General features: G+C 40.1%; 1 protein-coding gene and 1 pseudogene across 1 annotated transcript in view; one reads left to right on the forward strand and one right to left on the reverse strand.

Annotated features, from left to right (window-relative positions):
- Positions 1–23,045, reverse strand: part of NBN (nibrin) — a 25,645-nt gene extending 2,600 nt beyond the window's left edge. Inside the window, exons 1-12 of the mRNA XM_023522093.1 lie at positions 22,879–23,045; positions 22,310–22,469; positions 20,612–20,715; positions 18,615–18,732; positions 17,945–18,144; positions 15,287–15,384; positions 11,794–11,923; positions 10,533–10,805; positions 8,774–9,212; positions 5,811–5,882; positions 4,466–4,621; positions 2,418–2,531 (exon numbers count right to left, since the gene is read on the reverse strand). Of these exons, the coding sequence (XP_023377861.1) occupies positions 2,418–2,531; positions 4,466–4,621; positions 5,811–5,882; positions 8,774–9,212; positions 10,533–10,805; positions 11,794–11,923; positions 15,287–15,384; positions 17,945–18,144; positions 18,615–18,732; positions 20,612–20,715; positions 22,310–22,469; positions 22,879–22,952 (1,938 nt within the window). The 5' untranslated portion in view covers positions 22,953–23,045. The remainder of the gene's footprint in view (positions 1–2,417; positions 2,532–4,465; positions 4,622–5,810; positions 5,883–8,773; positions 9,213–10,532; positions 10,806–11,793; positions 11,924–15,286; positions 15,385–17,944; positions 18,145–18,614; positions 18,733–20,611; positions 20,716–22,309; positions 22,470–22,878) is intronic.
- Positions 20,334–20,452, forward strand: LOC111730719 (annotated as a pseudogene).
- Positions 23,046–23,149: the final 104 nt, after the last annotated feature.

Here is a 23,149-nt window from a genome sequence, read left to right on the forward strand (position 1 = left end):
CAGCTCCCGCTGAGCCCTTCCTGCGCTCGACTCGACTCGGGGTCTTCAGGCAGCAGCGACTCGACGAGACTCGCGACGGCCCGAGGGAGCACGTGGCCACACTGGCGTGTGGAGGCACCAGGTCATTCTGTTCTTCACGAGCTGAGGGACGGGAGTCATTTCGACTACATTCAATTTTTTGCCTCACCAACTGGCTTTAGAATGTAGCCCCTGCATAAGATGGCACACAACGCTTCACACAGCAAAGGGAATATTTTCATTTTAAACAGCTGTAAGACCAAAGGAAACAGCAAAACCACTCCACATACCAGAGGGGAAAAGAGAGAATAGAACAAAATGAGCAAGAACCTAGTCTAGAAGAAACGATAACCCAAGAACGAAGAGCAAGCGAATAAGTAAGAACGTGAGAGCAGCGAAACAAGTTACATAAAAGCCACAACGAAAGGAAACAAACCGAGAACTATGACAACACCACTTAAGAATTAAAGAAATCAGAAAAAGCTAACGCTGTCTCCACGGACGCAAAAGCTTTGTAAGTAGTATCTCATTTAATCTTCTCAAGACGTCTGTGGAACAGACGTGTGATTCTGTTCCCATTCTGCGCAGCCAAACGAAGGCTCAAGAAGTTACCTGCCCAAGGTCACGAAGCTGGCGAGGAACAGAACAGACACAACCGGAATCTGGATTTCCGACACAGTGAAAGAGCCTAAGAAAATCACGGTGAATGCAGGAGAAATCAGTGTGGAGGGCGATGGGCAGCGATGAAGGGCAGCTGCAGCTTAAAATGTAGAGAACTCGGTGAGCATAAAGGCCTTTGAAAAGGGAAAACGGAAAAGTTTCAAAACGGCGTCTGTACTCGAATTGATCATACGAGCACCCTACTGCAACGCTGTGACGTCACACATATTTGATCAGAAATCTGCACGTTTGCATGAAGTGTAGAAATGTGAATGAGATGACTGGCGTTTGCCATTAAACTCTCCAGAGAGAAAAAAAGCTGGGAAACGGAACAGACGAAGCGAGATGTGCCACGTGCTGATATTCGGCTGAAGCTGTGGTCTTGGGGGTTTGTTTTAACTTGCTGTGTATTTGAAAACTTTTCGTAATAAAAAGTTTAAGAACCTAAACTAAATAGTACAAAAATTACTACTCGATGATTAATACTATCTAACAATTTCGTTTGCCTTCTTAAAACTCAGAAAGCCTCTTTGAGGAAAAAGGAGACAGATCAGCAACAACTGCCCATGGGAGGAGCAGCCAGGAGCAACTGCCGACAGCGTGGCTGACTCTACCTCCCCCCCACGCCTTCACGATGGCAACGATCGCAGGTCATTAGACCAAAGTGCAAAAGTGTGACTGCGGAGAATGACACTGGACCTACCCGAAAACCACATATAAAAACTAACTCAAAGTGGATCAAGTATCTAACGTAAGAGCCAAAACTATAAGACTCTTAGAAGAAAACATAGGGGAAAAGCTTTCTAACATTAGATTTGGCAAGGACTTCTTGGATCATATAACACCAAAACACAGGCAATAAAAGAAAAAAAAAAAAAAACAGATAAATTGAATGATATGAAAATGTAAAACGTCTGTACTCCGAAATATACAATCAACACAGTGAAAAGGGCACCCCGGACAGTGGGAGAACACATCTGCAAGTCATGTATGGGATAAAGAGTTAATACCCAGACTATATACAGAACTCTTACGATTCAACACTCTGATTAAAACTGGGCAAAGGACTTGAATAGATGTTTCTCCAAAGAAGACACATGAATGGCCAACGAGCATATGAGAAGATGCTCAACATCATTAATCGCTAGGGAAATGCAAATCAGATGAGATACTATCTCACACCCATTAGATGTCTACCATCAAGAAAACAAGTGTTTGAGAGGACATGAAGAAACTGAAACCCTTTTGCACTGTTGGTGGTTATGTAAAATGGGGTAGCTGCTACAGAAAACAGTAATTTTTAAATTAAAAAAAAGATATTAGAGAAAACAGGAAAACGGTAATATTCAAGAAAAGAGAAAGTCTCAGAACCGCTGAAAGGCAATTCTCAGATTTAGAAAACCCAGTCCTTTCCACTATATTAACTGATATATTTGTAACATCCTCCACATGACTGTATGACCATCCTTTTAATTGCTATCTTTTAGTTTTCTTTTAAATTTTGGAGGGGTAAGTGTCTTTTATCCCCTTTACGTTAGGATGTAAACTTAACTCATTTGTTTTAGTCCCTTAAAGAAGTATTATAGGAAGGTGCAAATCAATCTTAACGCTCTGTAACTGAGGAATTTTCCTGAATGAATGATCTCAGGTCACTTAAGTTTGGTTTTAAAAAGAATTTACTCTAAGGAAACCATAAGGGACCAAAATCAAAAGAGTTCCCAGGCCTCACGCCCACTGACCTCCAGCTCCTGCCTTAGCCACTCTTCCAATTCCGTGTTCTTCCGAGCATGGTGAGCTATGAGATCCGACCCTCCGATGATCTGGGGGAGCTTTCCAGCCCCAGGAAACGCGACCTGTCAGATAACACAAGCGGTGAGGCTGCCTGCATTAAGAAAGCTTAAAAAAGCTTTAAAAAAGCAAAGAATGTAACGCATACAAAAGGCAAGTGCCAAAGATTTATAGCCCGTAGATGAACATGAGTGAGACGGAGCAGAAACTGGGTTAGAGCCATACGTTTTTGCCCTATTTTCTGGCTATCGCTACACCCAGATTTAGCTGTGTAACTGGGATTCGTGTACTAAGAAAATTTTAAATTTTAATGAGGAGGTTTTGTTCAAAAATGCCCTTAGCTCATCATCTACGAATTAAAGCAACTCAAAGTGAACACACACGCATTATAATTTAAAGTATTATACTGTGCTCTAAAGATTTCAAAACTTAGATCCTTTCTAGTACTCAAGAAAACTTAAGTATTCAAAACTTTCCAATCTATGTATCTCTAGGAAGAGATGCTGGAGACAGCAACAGTTTATACTTTTAATTGAAACTTTAATTGTTTAAAGAAGTGCTTTTTAGTGAAAATGCGTATCAAGCCACTGGTAATATCATATGTAGGGAATAAGTAAGAAATCCTTAATGTTTATGGGATGCACTTTTAAAATTTCAATATACGAAGTGGAAAGGGAATGTCAAATTACTTTTCATCAGTACGCAGTATTTCAAAAGTACAAATACAGCCATGTCATTGATTTGGGTACACACCGAAAAACTCAGATAAATCCTTTCATTAGAGGCAATACAATGAAACATCTTTCCCGACAAATTTTGGGTCAAATTTCTTCTATACTCTCAAAAATACTCCTTGGTCAAGGATATTAATATTTTTGAAGACGTTATATTTTTCCGAACTACTTTCCAGAAGTCTGTGCTGCCTCACACTGCTCCGCCACTCCACACGGTGGAGAGCTTCGCCCTCCCTTTGGTAACTTCATTAACACAAAAATAGTATGTCTTTTGAATCTGGAATTAACGACGCTCTTTTGTAATACAAAGCTGAACACCAAGTGACTGTATAATAAGAATGCTCCTGTGCTATTCATGAGCCTCAGCTGCAGGGTGGGGAAGAGTAGGTGGGTGCCATGTAGGTGGAGATATTCCCATGTTCCACTCTTAAACAAGATTCCTCCTGTTAAAAGGAGTTTAGAACCCTTTAGAGATTGTCACAGTAGGCAGAAAACTTATTTAACTGAGGAATGTTAATAGTATCAGAGAGAAAAAAGCTACACCACCTATGGTCACAATGAGAACCATATCGATTAAGTTCTAGAGAAAAGCAGTCTTCACAGAAATCACTTTTGAAAAAATTCTGTCTCATCAAATGCATAAGCAAAAGCTAGCAGTCAATAGTAGGTATAAGCAAGCAAGAAGCAAACATCCCAGAACAGGGAACAAAAGAACACAGGCTGAGTGAGAAATATTCTTTAACCACACTGACAATCAGGTCCTAGAAAAGGAGGGACTCGGCTCCAACAGCAACACTCAGCACAGGTAACTATACTGTTCATATCCACACACGTGTGATAACATGCCTGGTTCATTATACTCAGTGCACGTATTTATACTGTTTTATATACACACACATGCGATAACAACATGCCTGGCGTTCATTACTGAATGTGCTCAGTTGTTTTCAACAAATCTGTTCGCACATCAGTATCAGAACTGAGAGGGCCCTATTCACGCGGCCAAATGCCTGTGGCTTAAGGAGGGAAAACCAGGAACCAGGTAGACATACTTTAAAGAATGCAGTCTTCACAAAGTTTGTTTCATTCTAGGTGTTCCATACACTCTCTCGCTGTCAGTTCACATCCTTCCTAGAGCAACTTTTTAATGTTTTGAGCAGAAGAAACAGCACCAGTTTCCAACATGACCTGCTTCTCTCACCGTTTAGCACCAACACTATTTCAGACGCTGCCCTCCTGTTACATTTGGTTAAGGGCACACACACCTTTCTGAATTTCTTGAAATTCTTCGTCTGCCTGTAGTCGCCACTTACACCAGCTGCACTCCTGGAGGCAGAGTCACCAACCACCAGCGATCTGAACTCAGTCAGCAACACCCTCGCTGGAAGCAGCTCGCCGTCCTTCGGGAGCCCGTCACTGCTCTTGAATGGGGTTTAAGATGGATGGATAAGAAGGAGAAATAACAAAATTATCTGTCATTAAGAGGTCTACAGAAAAAAGTTCAAATACTCTGAAAAAACAGTTAACAAAGTTCATTTCTGGCACTTGAATTTAGAATCGAATCACACCTATTTCAAAAGCAGAAAGCTATTTATTCAAGTGCTCCCTTAACTTCAGAAACATTTACAACATACTAATGTATGTTAGAAGGCTAAACACCTTAGAGTATTTTTAATTTAGTAGTCTATTTTAATAAGTATCATCTCAGTAAACAATTCATCTTTTTACATATATTTTCTTGGCAAATATATGTAAAGAAGTACTGTCTACTTCTTTTCATTAAAATCACACACATACACTCCACTCTATATTTAAGTTTTCTCATCTCCTATATTTAAGCTTTCTTGGATTTTCAATAATTTGTATTTTTTATTATTTCTGACATCTTAGAGAAGTCAATCATTAATTCTGGACACAACACCTCATTAACTGAAAGCCACTTTATTCCAGATTAACAGTTATTAAGTCAGCTAAAGATCCCTTCCTGCGGTTGAATGAGAGTCTCTATGTCATTTGCTACTAACTAGTCACAACCAACACTGCTACAGCGGCTCAAGGCTCACCATCTGGTTTTTCAAACTGCTTTACTGTATGTTAATATGGAAGGCGCTGCCAGCACTAAGATAAAGACAGGGAGGGAAGAAAAAAAGGAAAAGTCAAAAGAAAAGGTTTGTCTCATAGTGACAGACTGTAATCAGAAACTCTAATAAAATAACAATGGCCTAACAGTTTTGTACTGTGTTTTAGAGTTTAGAAATTTTTTACATCTGTTACTCTGCTTGACATAAACAACAACCCTGCTGGAGAAGTGGCAATCTGATTTTGTAGACGAAGGACCTGAGGTTCATAAATGTGACGCTGACTTGCTCAAGGTCACTTATCTATGGAGTAGAGGGCAGGGAATCACACTCGGGCATTTCTCCAAACTCTTTTTGCTACATCAAGGTTATAAAATGATCTATCCGTATCCAGAATACGCATAATTATGAAAGTAAAACACAGAAAGAGAAATAATTAATCCTAAGAATGTAAGCTGACAGAAACTGATGAGGTAATGTTCCATATAAGTCAAATCTTCATAAAAATTAAATAAAATAAAAATTTCCTCACAGATGGTTCTTCTTTAGTTGACCACAGTAATTCTTTCTTGAGCTCACATTTCTTCCCGATTTCATTTTCTTGCTAAAAAAAAACAAAAAAAATATCATTCATAAGAGTTATAAAATGGTACCCTTTCCAAAAACCTTAAGAAATATTCACACTCCAGACCCAGTTATTTGACTTTCAAGTATTTTCCTAGAGAAACTATAAGATGGGAATAGAAATATATGGAGAAAACACATTGCAGTATGAGTTAGTTTTGAGAGCGAAGAACTGGGAGCAATCTGTTTACATTCTTTACTTAAGGAATACTTAGTATCAGAAATGTAAGTGAAAAAAGTGGCTATAAAATTGCATTAACAGTGGATTCCATATGATTCCATAAGTTTGCATATGATTTTAAAAAGTAAATACTAAAAGATTAACTATAGTTATCTGCAGACAGTAGGATTATCAACAAATAGTTACTTTTTCCCACATGTCTACATTATATACTACTTTTACAGTTAAAAATAAAACAAACACTGTTAAGGGATTCTATCGAAATTTATGTTTAGAATTGAATTTTAAATCACCCTTAATTCAAGAAAAAAGAAAGTTACTTTAATTAAGATGTTTATCTGCGATACACTGGAGACCACCTTATATGCAACCAGACTGCCCTTCACCTTGACATGTCCCGACCCCGTTCCACACATAAGCGCATCACATACATGGTTTTCTAATACTTCCCATTAACTCTGCAGTCCCTTCAGATACAATAAAAGGGCATATTGTTCTATTGTTTGACATCAAATTTTCAATGATTCATTAATAAAATTCAGAAAAATTAATTTCAATATGAAAGTTGGAAAGAAAACGCAGGTAAAGAACGTACTTTGTGCTTGCTTAGGGACTCGAGAACGAATGTTGTATGAAAACTTGGATTCTGAGCCGACCACGTGCCCTTCCTGGCCACTCGCTCACGTCATCGCCGTCAGAACAGTTCACTCCCTGCACCTTCCCCTCGCCCTGCCCTGCTCTGTCGAACCTGCTCAAACTCTTCTGCAAGCTTTTCTTTCCTAGCTCAGAAAATCATACGACAACCCACCCCGGCCCTCGGGCTGTAAGCCCGGGAACCATCCCATGATGGTAGGCCGTGCTCTTGTCCCGCTGTCAAACCCAAGCTAAGCGACCCTGGAACATTGCTGAACACCTCCCACTGCCAGACTCCTACTCTGCTGCATGCGGACAGCATGCTTCACCGCAGGGCTGCTGCGCACAGAATGACGGTGTGCAGGAGGTGGTGGCTATTGCCCTTGGGCTTTGGGAAGATGCTGGAGGCATACGAGAGCAGGAAACCTTAGCTTAGAGGTGAAGAGGAGATACTGTGTAGACAGCAGGTGCTGTTAAGAAGAAGGTTAATGGGGATGCCAAATCATGTTTGCGTTTCCCGGAGACGGGAGGTGGAGAGCAAGGCCCTGACGCAGGCGCAGCGGCCAGTCACATCAAGATGAACGCCCGGCAGCAGCGCCCCGCCAACCGCGTTCTGCTCCGGCCTGCAGAAAAACCTCACAGACGTGCTCGGATCTGCATTTAAACCGCTAAATAGAAAAACAACAATTCTATTATCAACATATTTTAGAAACTGCCTTTCTGAATTATGGCTAAGGATCCAATGTCAACGAAAAGTATCACATCTTTTGCCTTCTTAAAAGTGCAACATCTTTTAAAAGAAAAGGTTAAGAAATACTTTTTTCTGATAATCACCTCTGTAGCTTGAAATGTTAAGCGCAATTACTTTTAGTCCATGAACAAAAAGGACTTTCAGACAAATTTTTAAAATGACAGAAGAAATGAAAAACACACTCAGTGGTCTGCGTAAGGCTGATCCCGTGTCCACGCCCGTTTCCCAGCTGCGACATTGTGCTGTGGTTTTGCAAAATGTTACATCAGGGGCAACAGCAATTTCCTTTAACTGCTTATGAATCAATTACCTCAAAATAAACAATGCTTAAAAAGTATCTTACATTTAAAGTCTACTTTTGTAACAAGATTTGCACTAAAAAAAATTAGTGCTGGAATAGTGATTTAACTTTTAGAATATCCGAAAGTGTGCCATACATTGTTATTCACTCTCCAAGTCTACACGACATATTTATTTTGCACTATCTCTACTTAGAAGGCCTCAAACAGTAAAATAAAGACAAAGACAAATTATGCTACAGAACCATAGAACAAAATAAAACAATTCCACTCCCTGACGTCATCGCCAGCATGTGAACCGCGGCTGTTGAACGCAAGGTCTCAGGGCCACAAGACTGCCATCGGTCCCCACACCACAGGGCGCGGTGCTAACTCCCAGTCACGGGGGTGGGTGACAGAGCTAACGGACCTCTGTGGGGGATCAGAATGGGAAATCTAGATTTCATGAAATCTGTGCTCCCACCTAACGAGCAAACTCGTCTACAGATAGTAGGCAACTTACGCATAAAATAGGAAGTGTCTAAACAGTTTTCTTAGACCAAAGTGGGCGAGACAAATAATCGATATTCATGAAAACAAGATAGAACATTAAAGATCAAAATGGAATAAAAAATTCCTAGTGATGTTACCCTAAAAATTTATTTAGTATTTTGTTTCACTAACTTTGTTCATCTTTCTTTGCTTGTTTACTCTCTTAAGGCACCTCCTAGACTGATACTCATAGCCAAATGCATGATGTAATAGTACGGCCCAGAATCTATTAAAGTGATCGTGCATAAGTTTTATTTATTGTCGTTTATTATATACTGTCAAAGAATCACTGTATTTTTAGCAATTTATCTTATCAACCAATGAATTCTTATACTTAAAAATATGTTGAAGATACTAAATTTTTTTCCTCAAGGGAAACATAATGGGTGCTCACACTATCAGTACAAAGATCTGAAGTATTTTTAACATTTCAAGTTTCTATTTATAATACTTTTCATTAAAAAAATGTTACTTACAGATACTTTGTTACATTCTGATATTCTCTCATCATTAAAGGAGCCATTTGTCTCCATGTCCAGCCGCGGCCTTTTTCTAACGTTACCATCTTCCTCTTGTTTTTGAGCTTTCACTTCGATTTCCAGCTCTGGTTTTGTGTCCTTGAATAACTGTTCCAATACTTCGTTTTCTATGGCTAAGTCATCGATGGTCCTTTTGTCTGACTTCAGTTTTTCTGTAGAAAGAGATTTATTGGCAGAATTTTTCACAGTGGGTTTTAAGTCTCTATCCGTGAATAGGTGATCTGGTTTCTTCCCCACAGGCTCATTGTGAGGCAGAGGCTGCTCGTTATTTTTCCCCATTGAGGGTGTAGCGGATTGTGTTTCTTCTAAAAGAGAACAAGACATTTCTATTCTTGCTGATTTAGATGAGATTTCTTGATTTTCTTCATCCCTTTCCCTTAGATTTAAAAAGAAGAGAAAAAAAATAGACAAGTAAACAGCTAAGTAATTTAATAGCTTGGCAGTATTCATGCCCTCCCCCATTGAATTCACAATATTCTTGATTTTATTAACAATATTACTAGAAATAAAAAAAAAACAGACATCCGAAAACAGTGGATAACTCATATATACTCTACTGTTTTGAGAAGACTGACCCTATGGCCAAAGCGATGCGGAGATGTCCATCTTCTCTCCTGAAGTGGCAGGAGTGATAAATCAATGAGAAAAGGTAAAAAAATATAAAACTACAAACAACTTGTTGCCGGGACACAGTAGCTTACTTTACAATGTAGGGAACTTGTGGGAATAAAACATAACGGGTTAATGAGAGCTGGAGTCAGGACAAGTCGTCACAGACGCTAAATCCGGAATATTCTACAGACGACACACTGCAAGCGACGCGCGGCCCAGAGCTTTCTAGACAATACTGTACGTTTGTTCCGTAAGCACTGAACACTGTAGGCATTAAATTGTACTAAGACCTGTAGAGGACATAAAAGCTCAGGTCTCTGCTCTCCATTGACAGAAAACGCACATTCATTCGCGGGGAGAAAACCAGGCCTGCCATTTGGGAAAACAGCAGGAAATTACTGTGGAAAAATAAAAGTGAATCTTAAAGGATAAATTAGGGCCAAATGCATTGATCATCTGTAATAGCATCATGAAATCCTGAAGGTAGAGTCCCCCAGGTATAAAATACAGTAGCAGGAAGAAAAAAGTCCTCCAAAAAAAGGGGCAAAGGGCAAGTCAGAGAGGGAAGGAGCTGGGACAGGCCACTGCCACGACAGCTGAGAAGCCAGGCACAGGAGCTGCATGCCAGCAGGCCATCTGAGTTGGCGATGTGTCAGTGGTGACTTTCAAAGATCATCAGGATGAAATGCTGCCAGTTTAGGAAGATCCTACAGAAACGGGAGCGCAGCTCTCGCGACCATCTCCGTTCCTGAGAAGTGTACCAGCCACTGCGAAGGACGCAGGCAGCAGCGAGAGGGAGACACTCGGTCAGGGAGGGTTCTAAGAAGGGAGACAGAGCCCCGAACAGAGAGCCGGAGCCCGAGAGAACGGCTGACGGAGCACGTCCTTCCTCCTGGCGGCGAGGGAGGCCACTGAGGCGTGGGCGGGCGAGGGCCCGGGTGTGGCAGAGGGAAGTGGGCCTTGGTGCGGGAGAGGGAACCAGGTCAAGGGCCACAGCTTTCCCCAGACTAAACGCCACGCCACGATCACATAACAAGTCCTGGCCTTTCTCGGAGGCACGGAGAGGTGTCCCTAACAAGCGCACCTTTTCTTGGCGGACGGCTGGAAGTAGTTCCTGATGGAGTTGGGCTGCAGCCGCCAGGAAGCCTGAGCCCTCCTGTTGCCCACCGAGGGCTCGGTGGGGGACAGCTGGCAGGCTGGGGTGTTCGTCCTCGCCACAGCACCTGATGTGACAGCGCTATTATCAGAATTTATTTTGGTGGGTTCCTTCACAGTGGATGTTTCTCGTGAAGGCATTCTGAATTTCTGTTCCACTCCGGAGATTTGCATTTCCTTTGGCCTTTCACTCAAATCCACACTGCGGCAAAATTAAAGAATGCAAAGTAATCAAGTTTACAGCACTTTTTATCTAGAAACAGAGTCCTCTAAGTAGTACTGACATAATACAGCCTGAGAACATAATTATCCTTAGACAATAATTCAGCGAATATGTTTTACTCTCCCAAGTAGCTCCTGAGTCACTAGTGCTCCCTGAGGACCAACGGTACCTGTCCCCCTCTTCACCCCTGCGGCACACAGCAGGCCTACCGCACCACGAGAAAACAACCGGACACGCAAGGTATGTCGACTTAGTACCCCATAACAAATTAAACGGGGTGATAAGCCTAGGTAATTTTACTTTAAGATTTTTAAATTATTTCCATGCAAAAAAATAAAAAAATAGAAAAGCAGAAAAATAATTTCCTATCATCCAGTATCATATATAATGGGGTTTTTAGATCACTTTCAATGAACTGATGTGGTTATATTCCAGGCAGATGACAGTCTCTACAATAGAACTCAACTCTAGACTACCAGAAAAATGTTTTAAACACACATACGCACACATAATTCTACAATGCATAGCTGTCAAACTTAGTTCACCGGTCACAAATAAAGCAGTATAATTCTTTATAGTCTTCTGTGTACATTTGCAAGGAACAAAAAAGAACTGAAATCATAAGACAGGGGTTGACAGACTCCGGCCTCCAGGCCGAACGTGGCCTGCTCTCTGTTTCGTAAATTAAGTGTACCGGAGAAGAGCCATACTTGTTCATTGCAGGCTGTTATGGCTGCTCTCTGGTACAATGACTGGAGTTCCACGGCTGTGACAGAGCTCAACGGCTCAAAGAGCCAAATATATTTACTCTCTGGTCCTTAGAGAAAGCCTGCTGATCCTTGTGCTAAGATCCTATCTGCCCTGGCATCTTTACCTCCCACGCTTCATCTCCCAGGAGATGACCGGACAAACGCACAGAGTCATCACAGATAGAAGTAAAATGAGCCAGTCAGCGGCGAGGCTTTACCGTGTGTCTGCTTGCTCTGACTCGGTGTGGGCTGCGCACGTCATCTTGTTCGCTGGGGCACCTGGCATTAGTTTTTCTTTGACTGACAAGCCCTGGGCAAGGCCTGGCCCTGCAGTCGGCGCCTTCGATCCTGTAAGTCACACGAGAGGAGAAAGAACACGACTGCTACACACAAGACTGACCTTTGGCCGCTCACCCTGTCAGACTGTCGTGCTGAGGGGCTGACTGGGGAAGACAGCACACGGTCGTCTCCAGCCAGTGGAGCCAGCGGCTCTTTACTGAAATGGCCTGTAAGCGGCCTGTCAGCATCTGCGACGAGCTTGTCTAAACCAAATCATTTTTCAGCAACACCAAATACTTCAGAGTAAAGTGTTATCGACTAAAATAAAAATAATCAACTTAAATTCTATTTCAAATCATGCTTTCAGTAGACAAAAAAATTACATTTCCTCCCTACAGAAAGTATACCTACCCTACTGTCTCTACAATTCAAACTCAACATGTTTTCTTTTTAGGAGGAATACACTATTTGAAAAAAATGCGTAAATGGGTTTAGACATAAACTTCTTGGCTACTACGGGAAAGCGCGGCCACCTCACCATTTCATGCACAGAGCTGCGGCTGTCGGGAGCTCTTGGTTCTGGTTCCCATGACACCCCCGTCAGCCCACTCACGTTAACGCACTCAGCGCGAGCTGCGTGACCGCACCGCCTCACCCCTCTAGGCCTTCCTCTCCTCGGTAATTATGATACTTCCCTCACAAGTTGTTTTGAGGACAAAATGAACAGAGAAATGAGAGTACTCAGAAAATGCTTGGGACATAGTAATGAGCACTGTGCCAGCGTGAGCCGTCTCCACAGTCCTCACGCCTCACGACACCTGTTCACTTGTGACTGTCCCTGGGAGACGTGGGCCAGGGATGGAGTCTCGCTCATCTCCGCAATGTCTGCAGTACAGTGGACATAAATAAGTGAACGAAATTAAATTACTGACTGATCATTTTTAAAAGTTGCCATCTGCTGAGCACCCACTGCTAGGCATTCGTAACATGGGTATGTTTAATAAGCGCTCACTGCTGCTTCCAAACGATTCTGCCGCTCTCCTTAACCGACCGCCTTAGCTCACTGGCATCTCCTTAGACACACGTCCCTAAAATTCATTTTAGCTTGCACAGAATTTTGACAAAAATAACAACTAAGGATGCTTATACGACCATCGAAAGAACATTCATAAATGGGACCTAACGACTGAGAACAGCCGGTGTCCACCGACAATGGCATCATTCGCAACGTCCGCCGTGCTGGGCACACGAGGGACGGGTCTGCTCTGACTTGCTTGCCTCTGGACTCCAACTGCTTTGAATAATTACAGGTGTATAATAAACACTTACTGAATAAGTGAATGAATGAATACGGACCAAAAAGAGGAAAGAAAGGAGGGGCAAAAGGGAGGGAAGGAGACATGCATTCTCTGTCCCCCTGAAACTGGCTGTGTTCCAAAACTGTGTGTATGACTAGAACCCACACAGACCTACCTAGGACTTAGTGCAAGAAGCTGTACTACTAATTCTAATGGAGTTTTCCTCATGACCTTGTCTCCATGTGAAATGTCACAGCAGGGAAGGTACGGGCCTAGCAGTCAGGACACCCACATTTTAGGACCAGCTTGGCCGTGGACTACCTATGAGAACTCAACTTTGCTCAGCCTCGAGACAGCTCATCTTCTAATAAAAACAAAGTAGAGGATCTCTACGGCCCTTTCAGCCATAAATACATTTCCAACAGTGGACGATCAAATGTGGTTGCTCTACACTGAAAAAGATGATCGTGTGTAACTTTGTTCAATTGAGCAAATATAAACTACAGACAAGGCCGGTGCTTGCTGCTGTAGGGAATCCAAAATTAACGAGCGCTCACAATCCAGTGGCTGAACGAGCCATGGAAACCACTGGTTACGTTCCAAAGTAGGAAGAAACTCTGACTGGAATGCCAGGAAAAACAGTTACTGGGGAACAGAAAACAGAATAACTAACTCTGACTTGGAGGAGAGTTACGAGAGAAAAAACCTCTTGGAAAACCTCACGAAGCAGACGAGCATCTGTGGAACGCGTCAGGTTTGGATCGGCTACGCTGGTGTTCCAGGATCAGGAACCGTGACGGGCGAGGTCCAGGCGCATGGGAACGGTAAGTGATACAGCATATGCACTCTTAGGGAGGTGCATTTCTGAGATGAGGGTGGCAGGAGAAGGCTGCAGCTAAACTGCTGGTGCTCAGAAGTCTAGGAAAGGGCTCAGAGACCTACTCTAGCGATAGCGAGAGCTCGTGCCTTTGAAAGGGAAGGCAACCAGCGGCAAAGCAGAGCATTAACTGTGGAGATGACTGTGGAGGCAGGACTTGTTCTGGGGGCAATAAGACAGCCTTCCAGAAAAGATATGGAGGGTTCAAACAGGGCCGTGGCCGTGAGGAGGGATGGCATCAGGCCTCGTGAGCAGAAGCTACAGAGGAAAAACTTCAGGTCTTGCGAGAACAAGAAAGGACCGAAGTTTACAGCCAGAATGTCCCCTCGGTTTGCACAGAAGGCTCCCCTCAAGCTCAGTCCTTCCCCAGATCTTCTCACCCAGAGGTTCTTAGCATCTGTGTGATAAACACGAGCTTAAAATCAATCCAAACAAACCAAGATGCCTTGGCTACACCCCAGAATGTTCTCGATGACAGAGAATGTCAATGTGCATCAAAAATGTTTCTGAGGCATCTATCTAGTTGAGAACCAGTTTTCTAAAAGAGAAACAGAAGACAGTTGTCCCGTGAAGGAGCTGGGACGAGGGGAGCTGCTCACGCAGATACGATTCTGTCTGTGTCGCATGGTTTTGTTGTGTTGTTTAAGTCTGAAATTGCTGATCGGTTCCTCTGTTTTTTTCTGTACCAGAACAGAAATCCACTGTCAACAAAAAAATATCTACAGTGCATGCTCTCTCTGAAGGCCGTGGGGCTTCTCTCTCTAGTATCCATAATAGATGGAGTAGTTCTGTCTCTGAGAGGTTGAAAAGTTGGTCTTTAGTTTCCGACTCTCAGGATGAATTCTGGGAACGTTAGTCATGAATTTTGGGGAAATATTCATTATATCACAATTCCAGCAAAATAAGTTATTTGGACAAGCCCTCTCGCAATCACTCCACAGCACCTGTTTTAGCTTCCTCTCTGTACTTGACCCAGCCAGGACTGACCGGCATCTGCTTGCATGCTTGTTAACCATCTGAATCCTGACCTTTAGAATATAAAGTTTACAATAACAGGCAACTTGTTTACTTTATTCACACTGTATCTTCGGTATGCAGCAGCCACAAATATTTGTCAGATGAATAAATGAATGGGAAAGGTGAGGTTTAAAAGACAGTAAAAATGGTCACCCCCGGCAAGTATGTAGTAATGTGCATGTAGCTTATCGTCAATTTAGAGAATAAAGTTACTAAAGAATAAAAGAATGCTGTAATTACCTGAACTGGGTTGGCCTCGAGGATCACAGTAGTTCTCTGTAGTCATGAAAACAACTGCCAATCCAATTTCTGCTTCAGGAATAGGTCTAAGACCCTGCCTGTAAAAACAGAATAGTTTAAGTATGATAATATCTTCCAACTAACATATTTATTAATATGATGTCAAGTTGACTCTTTTTTCCCCCCAAATAGTACAGCAATTTCAAATACATGGTGTGCTGGCTTACTCGCTGGAGCAGCCTTAAATGAGCAAGTCCACCATGTTTTACTAACTCGGTTATCGCGACTGTAACGTAAAAGCTAGAATAAAGGATACAAGTCCTTCCAGATCTAAAATTCTCTAATTTTCACAGTATCCAGATAAGCAATAAAATATATGTTTATAAGCAAATCTATATTTATTATAAAACTTAAAAGAAAGAAGCAGCAGGGAGAAGTGGAAGGAGAGAGAAAAGTACGAAGAACTGTATGGAAGTCGTATCTACACCTGTGTTAAGACTTTAAGTTCAGTAAATCAAATCACTTTACCAAATTGACATGTGCTAAGCAACCTTATTAAAGAAATCTTATGGTGAACCTATCCTCTGTTGTTCTATAATGTGGACAATAACTGATTTTATAAAACAAAAATAATTTAATACGATTTAATAGTGTTACATAGATACAATACCTCAAATTTTAACACTTTTAATACTTACAGTAAGACACCTGAAATGGCTGCAGTAGTTTAAAAGGTTTTTTTCAGGTGCTTACTTAACATTTGCTTTTTCGTATATATTGTTTGCGTTAACTTAGATTCAACTATATGTACAATTCTAATAGCATTATATTAAAAAAAAATTTTTTTTAAGTATTATAACCAAGTGATCACATATACCTACTTATAATTCAGGCAATTCAAAATCCATATTTTATTATCCTACTAATGTTTCTGAAACTGTAAATATACTATGAAAATTAGTTATAAAGATTGGCTAAAGTAAAATTAAAACACTTTAAATACACATGTAATAATGAAGCCACAAGACAGTACATCATCTTAGATGGGAAACAGTGGAAACACTCCTTGCCAAGTCAACAGTGACGCACACGTCGCTAACAGCACCACTCCCGTCCAGCACTGTTTTGGAGGTCCCAGTGGGGACAAAATGGAGAGAGAGGGAGGTACCAGAGGCATGAGGGTTAAAAACAGGATAGAAATGTTATTATTTACAGATATGATTTTACAAAAAAGACTACAGATAAATGATTAGAAATAAAAGGGGAGTCTAGCAAGGTGATAGGATATAAGAACAGTATCTCAATGTCAACTAAAGTTCTACACACCAACAGTAAACAACTAGAAGATATAATTAAAGAGACAATACCATATATTTATATTATACATACCATAGATATAATATCTACCAGAGAACACGTAGTGCTAGGAATAAATCTAATAAAAGGTACTTAAGACCTCTAAAGAAAAATTATAAAAATTGTTAATTCTCTCTAAACTGATTTGCGAATGCAATGGAATTTATCAAATTCCCAACAAGGTTTTTGAAAAGATGATTCTAAAATGTGCATGAAAAAAGGAAGAGCCAAGAATAGCCAGGATGCTTCTGAAGAAGAGCAGGAGAAAGAGATCTGTCCTATTAGACAAGAGACCGTAACTGAAATTATAGAAATTCAGACAGTGTGGCTAACGGTGTGGGCAAGGACAGACATACTGATCAACAGGACAGAATAAAGTTAAAAAGTTCATTTCCAGATAGATTCAAACAAATTTAAAAAACAAAATATCAAAACGCTAGTAAAAATTAGTAAAAAAAAAAAAAAATAGGTATATTCTTTTTCACAGAAGTAAATACATCTCCATTAAGTGAAATGTTTATGGTATGAGTAACTGAAACTTTACTTTTTACTTCAGCAAATCCACAAAAGAAAAAAAGAAAAAAAAGCAATATCCATGGTTAGAAAGACTCTTGGGACAGGAAAAATGAATACTGCAAGAAGGTAGCTACAGGCTTTTTAAGCATACAGGTAGCCTTGGCCCTAACTACTTTATGTTAGGTGAACAGAAATTTAGTCAACAGACTGCCAAGCCCGATGTTTTGACAATACTTTTTGGCTTCAACAGTGCTAAGATTATTAACACCAATTAAGAGTCTAAGAAAAAAACCCTTGATTTAGCTCTTTCAAACTTTCCCTCCCCACTATAAACACTATTCTGACATGTTTTTCCTACTTTCCAATAATAGTCTATATAAGAGGAATAAAAAATTTTATATGCATTTTTAATGGGTAATAATCATCAAGAGACAAACACATTTCTGCTCTAGGCAATTTCAGAAAAAAATTTACATATGAGTTTTAACTTTCTCAGCTGCTACTTAGTCTACAAAAAAACTAAAGTACTGCTTTGTTAATTTAGAGAGGAGAATTCTGCAAATTCTATTAAAGTAATAAGAAAAGGCAGAAAATACTGAGATAAAACTACCATGGACAAAGACATTCTATTTCTAGCACACTCAGTCACAAGACGTTTTCAAGCGCTAGTCACAAAACGCCTTTAATAGTAACGATTGGCTACGCCTTCTCCTGTCGCGCCGAGGGCGACACGCGACATTCGAACCGCCCACTGGCACCTGTGTCCCGTCGGACACGAGCCTGCACCTGTGCAGCAGCCCCAGGATGGCGTGAGCGCGGGCCCGCTGAGCGTCAGAAGCCGAGGTCTGGGACCCTGGCCCTGCGCCGCCGACGTCAACCACACAGGTCCCAGGCGCCGAGAAGAAGCCGTCGTCTTCTCCGCTGTCCTCCGTTACCAACCTGGCATCCCCTCCTCCGAAAACGACGGCCGAACTCAACTTCTTATGCTAAAGCGGGAAAAAAGGAAAAAGGAAAGAACCACGGTTATCTGCTGGAGCGCAGTCTAAACCCTGCGAGTCACCTGGACCTAAGAGCACAGGGAAGTGGCACTGGTCCTCCTTCTGGAGAGCACGACCTGAGCTCGCGGGCTGAGAAGCGCCCGGCTCGCAGGCCCCTCTGCGCTGTGCCTGCCGGCGCGATGCGCCCTCTGGCGGAAGGCCCCGGAACCCCCGTTTCGGCACACACACGGTCGACAGCAGTCTACTAACTGAGCAATTAAGAACTGAAACCCAAGTTTTCTGCCCCTCCTTACATATTACAACGACGGGCAGGTTCTGGTGCCTGGGCAGTTTTAGATTCCACTTTGTACTTTTACACAAGATCTCAAAAAGAAGATGCATTGGTAACTACTAATACCAGTAACAGTTTGTCCTAGTTGATAATGTTTTCCTTAGCAAAATTTAGCTTATAACATTACCTGTCTGGCATCCAGAAATACAAAGGTTTTCCCTTTGAAGATTTGTTTTCTCTCCTGTCGTCCTGACAGGTCAATATTATTACTTCCAATAGCTGGCTCATCAATAGGGGGGTAAAAACTGTGGAAAAAAATTACAGTATATTCTAATTATACACTATTCTGTATATGTAAATGAAGTGGCTACCTAGATAGTAGAAAGGCTTAATTGCCATAACAACATTAAATTATTTTTTAAAAGTAAGTTTTTATCTAGGACAAAAGGACAGAAAGTATCCAAATGTCTTTTCTAGAAATATGGTGACAGGTGCCATATAGAACAGCAGAACTGTTCTTAATTTCCTAAAAATAAATAATCCAAGCGACTCAATCATAACAAGATCTAATATATATGACTCAAATAAGTTATGTGAATTACAAAGGTTGAGAGAGACATCATCCATAAAGATCAAATTCTATTAGCATCTTGTGTTTGCTTCAGAATAAATATGTATTAGTAATGTTCATATTCCAATTCTGTGAACTACAACTATAAGTTAAAGAGTTTTATTAGACATCTCTCTGGAGAAGCTGAGAAAATTAAAACTTTCATTATTCCGTCAATTCGAATAAAATTTCCAAAGTGAGGTTTAAAACGTCTTAATCATCCATGGGAATAAGGGAAAAGAAGAAAATAGAGAGGGAAAAATCAACCATTAATTCTCAAGCCTCTCAGTATATAGTTTCAACTTTCTACATAATCATATCTTTTGCTACAGCTATTCCTAAGTTACCAGCATTTCGGTACCTCTACCTTCCAGTAAAAATTACTAATGTTCATGGATAATGGAAGACTCAATATTGTCACACCGTCAGTTCTTCCCAAATTGATCTGTAAATTCAATGCAACTGAAATAAAACTACTAGCAAGTTATTTTGTGGATACCGACAGATCCTGAAGTTTATACGGAGGCAAAAGACCCAGAACAGCCAACAAAATACTGAAGAGGATGTTCTAACTCGACTACAAAGGAGTGACTCCTAGAACCCACAACTTCAAATAAGCAAGTTATGTGCAAGCAGGACAGACCTAGCAGGATGGAGTGCAACCCACTGCATTACTGTGGTTTCCTAGGTAACTGACTTTAAATTCTATTCATGCTACTTATAAAGATACGAAGAGACTAGTGGAAACTAATTTAACTATTAACGTTAAATCTACAATAAGAAAAGAGAGCTAGAAAATTCTAATTTATAAATAGGAGAAATCTTTAATATCTCTTCAAACATCTTTCATCCTTTTTTCCTTTTAACAAGAATTCTTCCATATCTGACACTCCTTTTAGTATAAAAGGCAACTAACATTTCCCTTGTATACAAATGGTTAGATTATGAATTAGTCTACATGGTAATGTAACAACACTACAGACGAAAATATATATTCACACACACATATGACTGAAAGGATGCAAGATTCTTTCCAATGACGACAAAATATGATTTTAAAATTATCTACGGCTTTATGTTATCCACACTGTCATTCTTAACTCTGCCACAGATAACAGTGTACTGTACCTAGTCCTGGCACATATGCAACATTTGTTTCACCAAGAAACAACCAACAAAGAATCTGGGGATCCTTTCTTTACATGCTAACAAAAAAACTTCACTAATAAAATTGAACTATAACATCAGATACTGAAACAATCATTAAAGAGGGAATTAGCCTGAAAATCAGTGCTAGTCTACAGCCATGCAACCCTAAACAAGCCCGATCCCGGCTGATCTTGGAAGCTAAGCAGGATCGGGCCTGGTTAGTACTTGGATGGGAGACCACCTAGGAAGACCAGGTGCTGTATGCATTGAAATAAAAAAAATAAGGGATTGTAAGCTGACAGGGCCCTTGCAATCTGTGAGGTCAACCAAGGGTTGCCTCGCCTAAAAAAAAATAAAAAATAAAAAAATCAGTGCTATCACACTTTGTATATCGTATTTTATTATACTTAAAACACACAACATACCTTTCAATTTGTGGAAGCTGTTCCTTGGACTGAACTGCTTTAAGAAATTCAGTAAAATATTCTGGCTTTACAATTGGACGTCCACAAATGAGCGCACATATTGTCTAACAAGAAAAAAACATATGTGAATACATGTACTCATGCTAGCTTATTTTTTAAAAAGTTTTAAGCTACAAACTATAAGGGGGTTGTCCTATTCCTTTTTCTTCTCAGCTCTCTAAATTTATAAAAAAGCCATGATCTATAAAATAGATGTCAGTATTCAGTCGTTGCTTAGTTTAGTATGTAAATCCCTGTATAATCATTCACTTATTAGAAACCACCAATTACAATATTAATTTTAAAACTGCTCTGGGAGAGAACAACATAACATAAAATAGATTTCCATTTCAAAATGTATTCCGATTTTTAAGATATTAAAATGTTAAAAGTGTATCTTAGGACTGAGGCAATGTAACATCTGCCCTAGAGAAGACAGTATCGAGAGATAACAAGAGAGAAAAGACCTCTTCAGCCTGTCTTTCCACCAGATTGTGACAAAGGAATAAAGTCTGTTCAAGAAAGTAAATCACTATTTGGGATTGGGTAAAAGCTCAAAGTAAGTATATACAGATGGGGGACAGGCTTCAACTAGCAAGTGAATTAAGCTATAAGCCTCAAATAAGATATAGTCACAAAATTTGAGAAAGGTTAGAAAATACAACCAGCTGTAAGAGTGCATCCCCACTGTAAACTAATAAGCAGGCACTTTGAATTATGAATGTATTATCTCTGGGTGTGCCGGCATAAATACTCAACTGAATTTTTAAATCGATTTCATAAACTTGCAGAGATGAAAAGATCCTTGGTCAGATAACCCCACCAAAATACAAATTTGACTTGAGGTTCAATCTGAGCAGCAAGTCCTTCTCTATGATACCTCCCTAGCTATAGTACATACATTCTTATTTAATTAATTATATTAGATAGTAAAGGATTTTTCTATTCAATAAGTATTTCTTGCTTTTCGCTATAGATATTAACCTAAAACAATCCTATGTATACATGATCTACTTGTTTAAAAGGAGATGAATCACCTCCCAATGTCTTTCTTCAATTAGCTTTGGATATAACCAAATCTGACGAAGATGCAAAATCTGAAAACGTACCAAAATGTGTATTACTTTTGAAGAGTCAGCATCTTCCAAAGGCACACAATCTACAAATCTCCAGATTGCGAAGATACATTAGCATAATGTTAAACTACAAGACCTCAAAAAAGTATTTGTGATTAGGGCCTTGAACCAAATAAAAACAGAAAGCACATTGAGACGAGATGACGGAGACAGGAGGAAGACTTGGCAGGAGACGTGGACACGAACTCTGAAGGCTGGGAGCTGCGCCCTCGTCGCTTCGCTTAGAGTGAAAACACACACTGAACACTGGACAAACTTCTTGGTGAACAGATAACATAAATCATTTTTTAAAATACGAAATCAAAATCTGAAATATAATTTTATGTGTTACTGCACATAATAAACACATTTTTAAAAAGCCATTTCCGCCTAGTTGGTACACAAAGGCATGGCACTAGCATATGCAAATCTACAATTCTGCTAAGTTTAAAGTAAATGACTTTAAAAACGACTGTGTACAGGAGGTGAATAAGTTTAAATTCACAGAACTTATTTTAACGTAATAACAAGGCATTCGACCTACTTTAATGGTAACTTTAACTGATTTCATGACAAGGTGAGTGCATTCTTCTGTCCAATTGTTTGCAGTGAGTCCTCCAAGGTTCAATATAGCTTGGTTTAAAGCCATCTTCCCAGAGACATCCAAACAAGAAGAGCATGCAACCAAGCGCTCATACTCTACTCTGTAAATAAAAATGAGTTACACAAAGTTATATTATCAATTACAAAGATGGCAACCTACAGAACTTTAAACCTGAAGCTCACATCACATGATGTGATTTTAATTTTTATCTATTATTAAACTTCATTATTAAAATAATGAAGTCATCGCTTCCTAAATCTGGAGTTGCAGAGTTAATATTATACCCTCGCCTATGCGGAATCAAACAAACATAGTTCAAAGATGCAATGGAACCTTACTCAAACTCTTATCCTGGTTATTACCTATCACTGACAAAGACGCACGGACCACATGTGTACGAAGTTCACCACTGAGCTAAGTAGGAACTAAATTAGACTTCTGTGTCCTTTAGAATTTGATTCGTGAAAATAAAGCTGTCCATTTTTAATATCGATTTTAAAAATTCTTACCTGAATTTACTTTCATACACTCCAAATGTAATTCTATCTCCTGGCTTCAAAGTACAGGAAAGGTCATTTCGCATTTTTTCCTCATTAACAAAGGTTCCATATTTAGAATTATCTTTTATTGTCAATACAGGAATTTCATCTATTTGACTCTGAAAAAAAAAATCAACAATTTAAAATGTTTTATCACTCAGTAAGTATTCAAAAATGTTTTCCTATACCTATAAGAATAGACACAAAACCTAAACATCACTGAACAGATCTAGCATTTGCT

Source organism: Pteropus vampyrus, unplaced genomic scaffold, assembly GCF_000151845.1.
Source record: "Pteropus vampyrus isolate Shadow unplaced genomic scaffold, Pvam_2.0 Scaffold330, whole genome shotgun sequence".
NCBI lineage: Eukaryota > Metazoa > Chordata > Mammalia > Chiroptera > Pteropodidae > Pteropus > Pteropus vampyrus.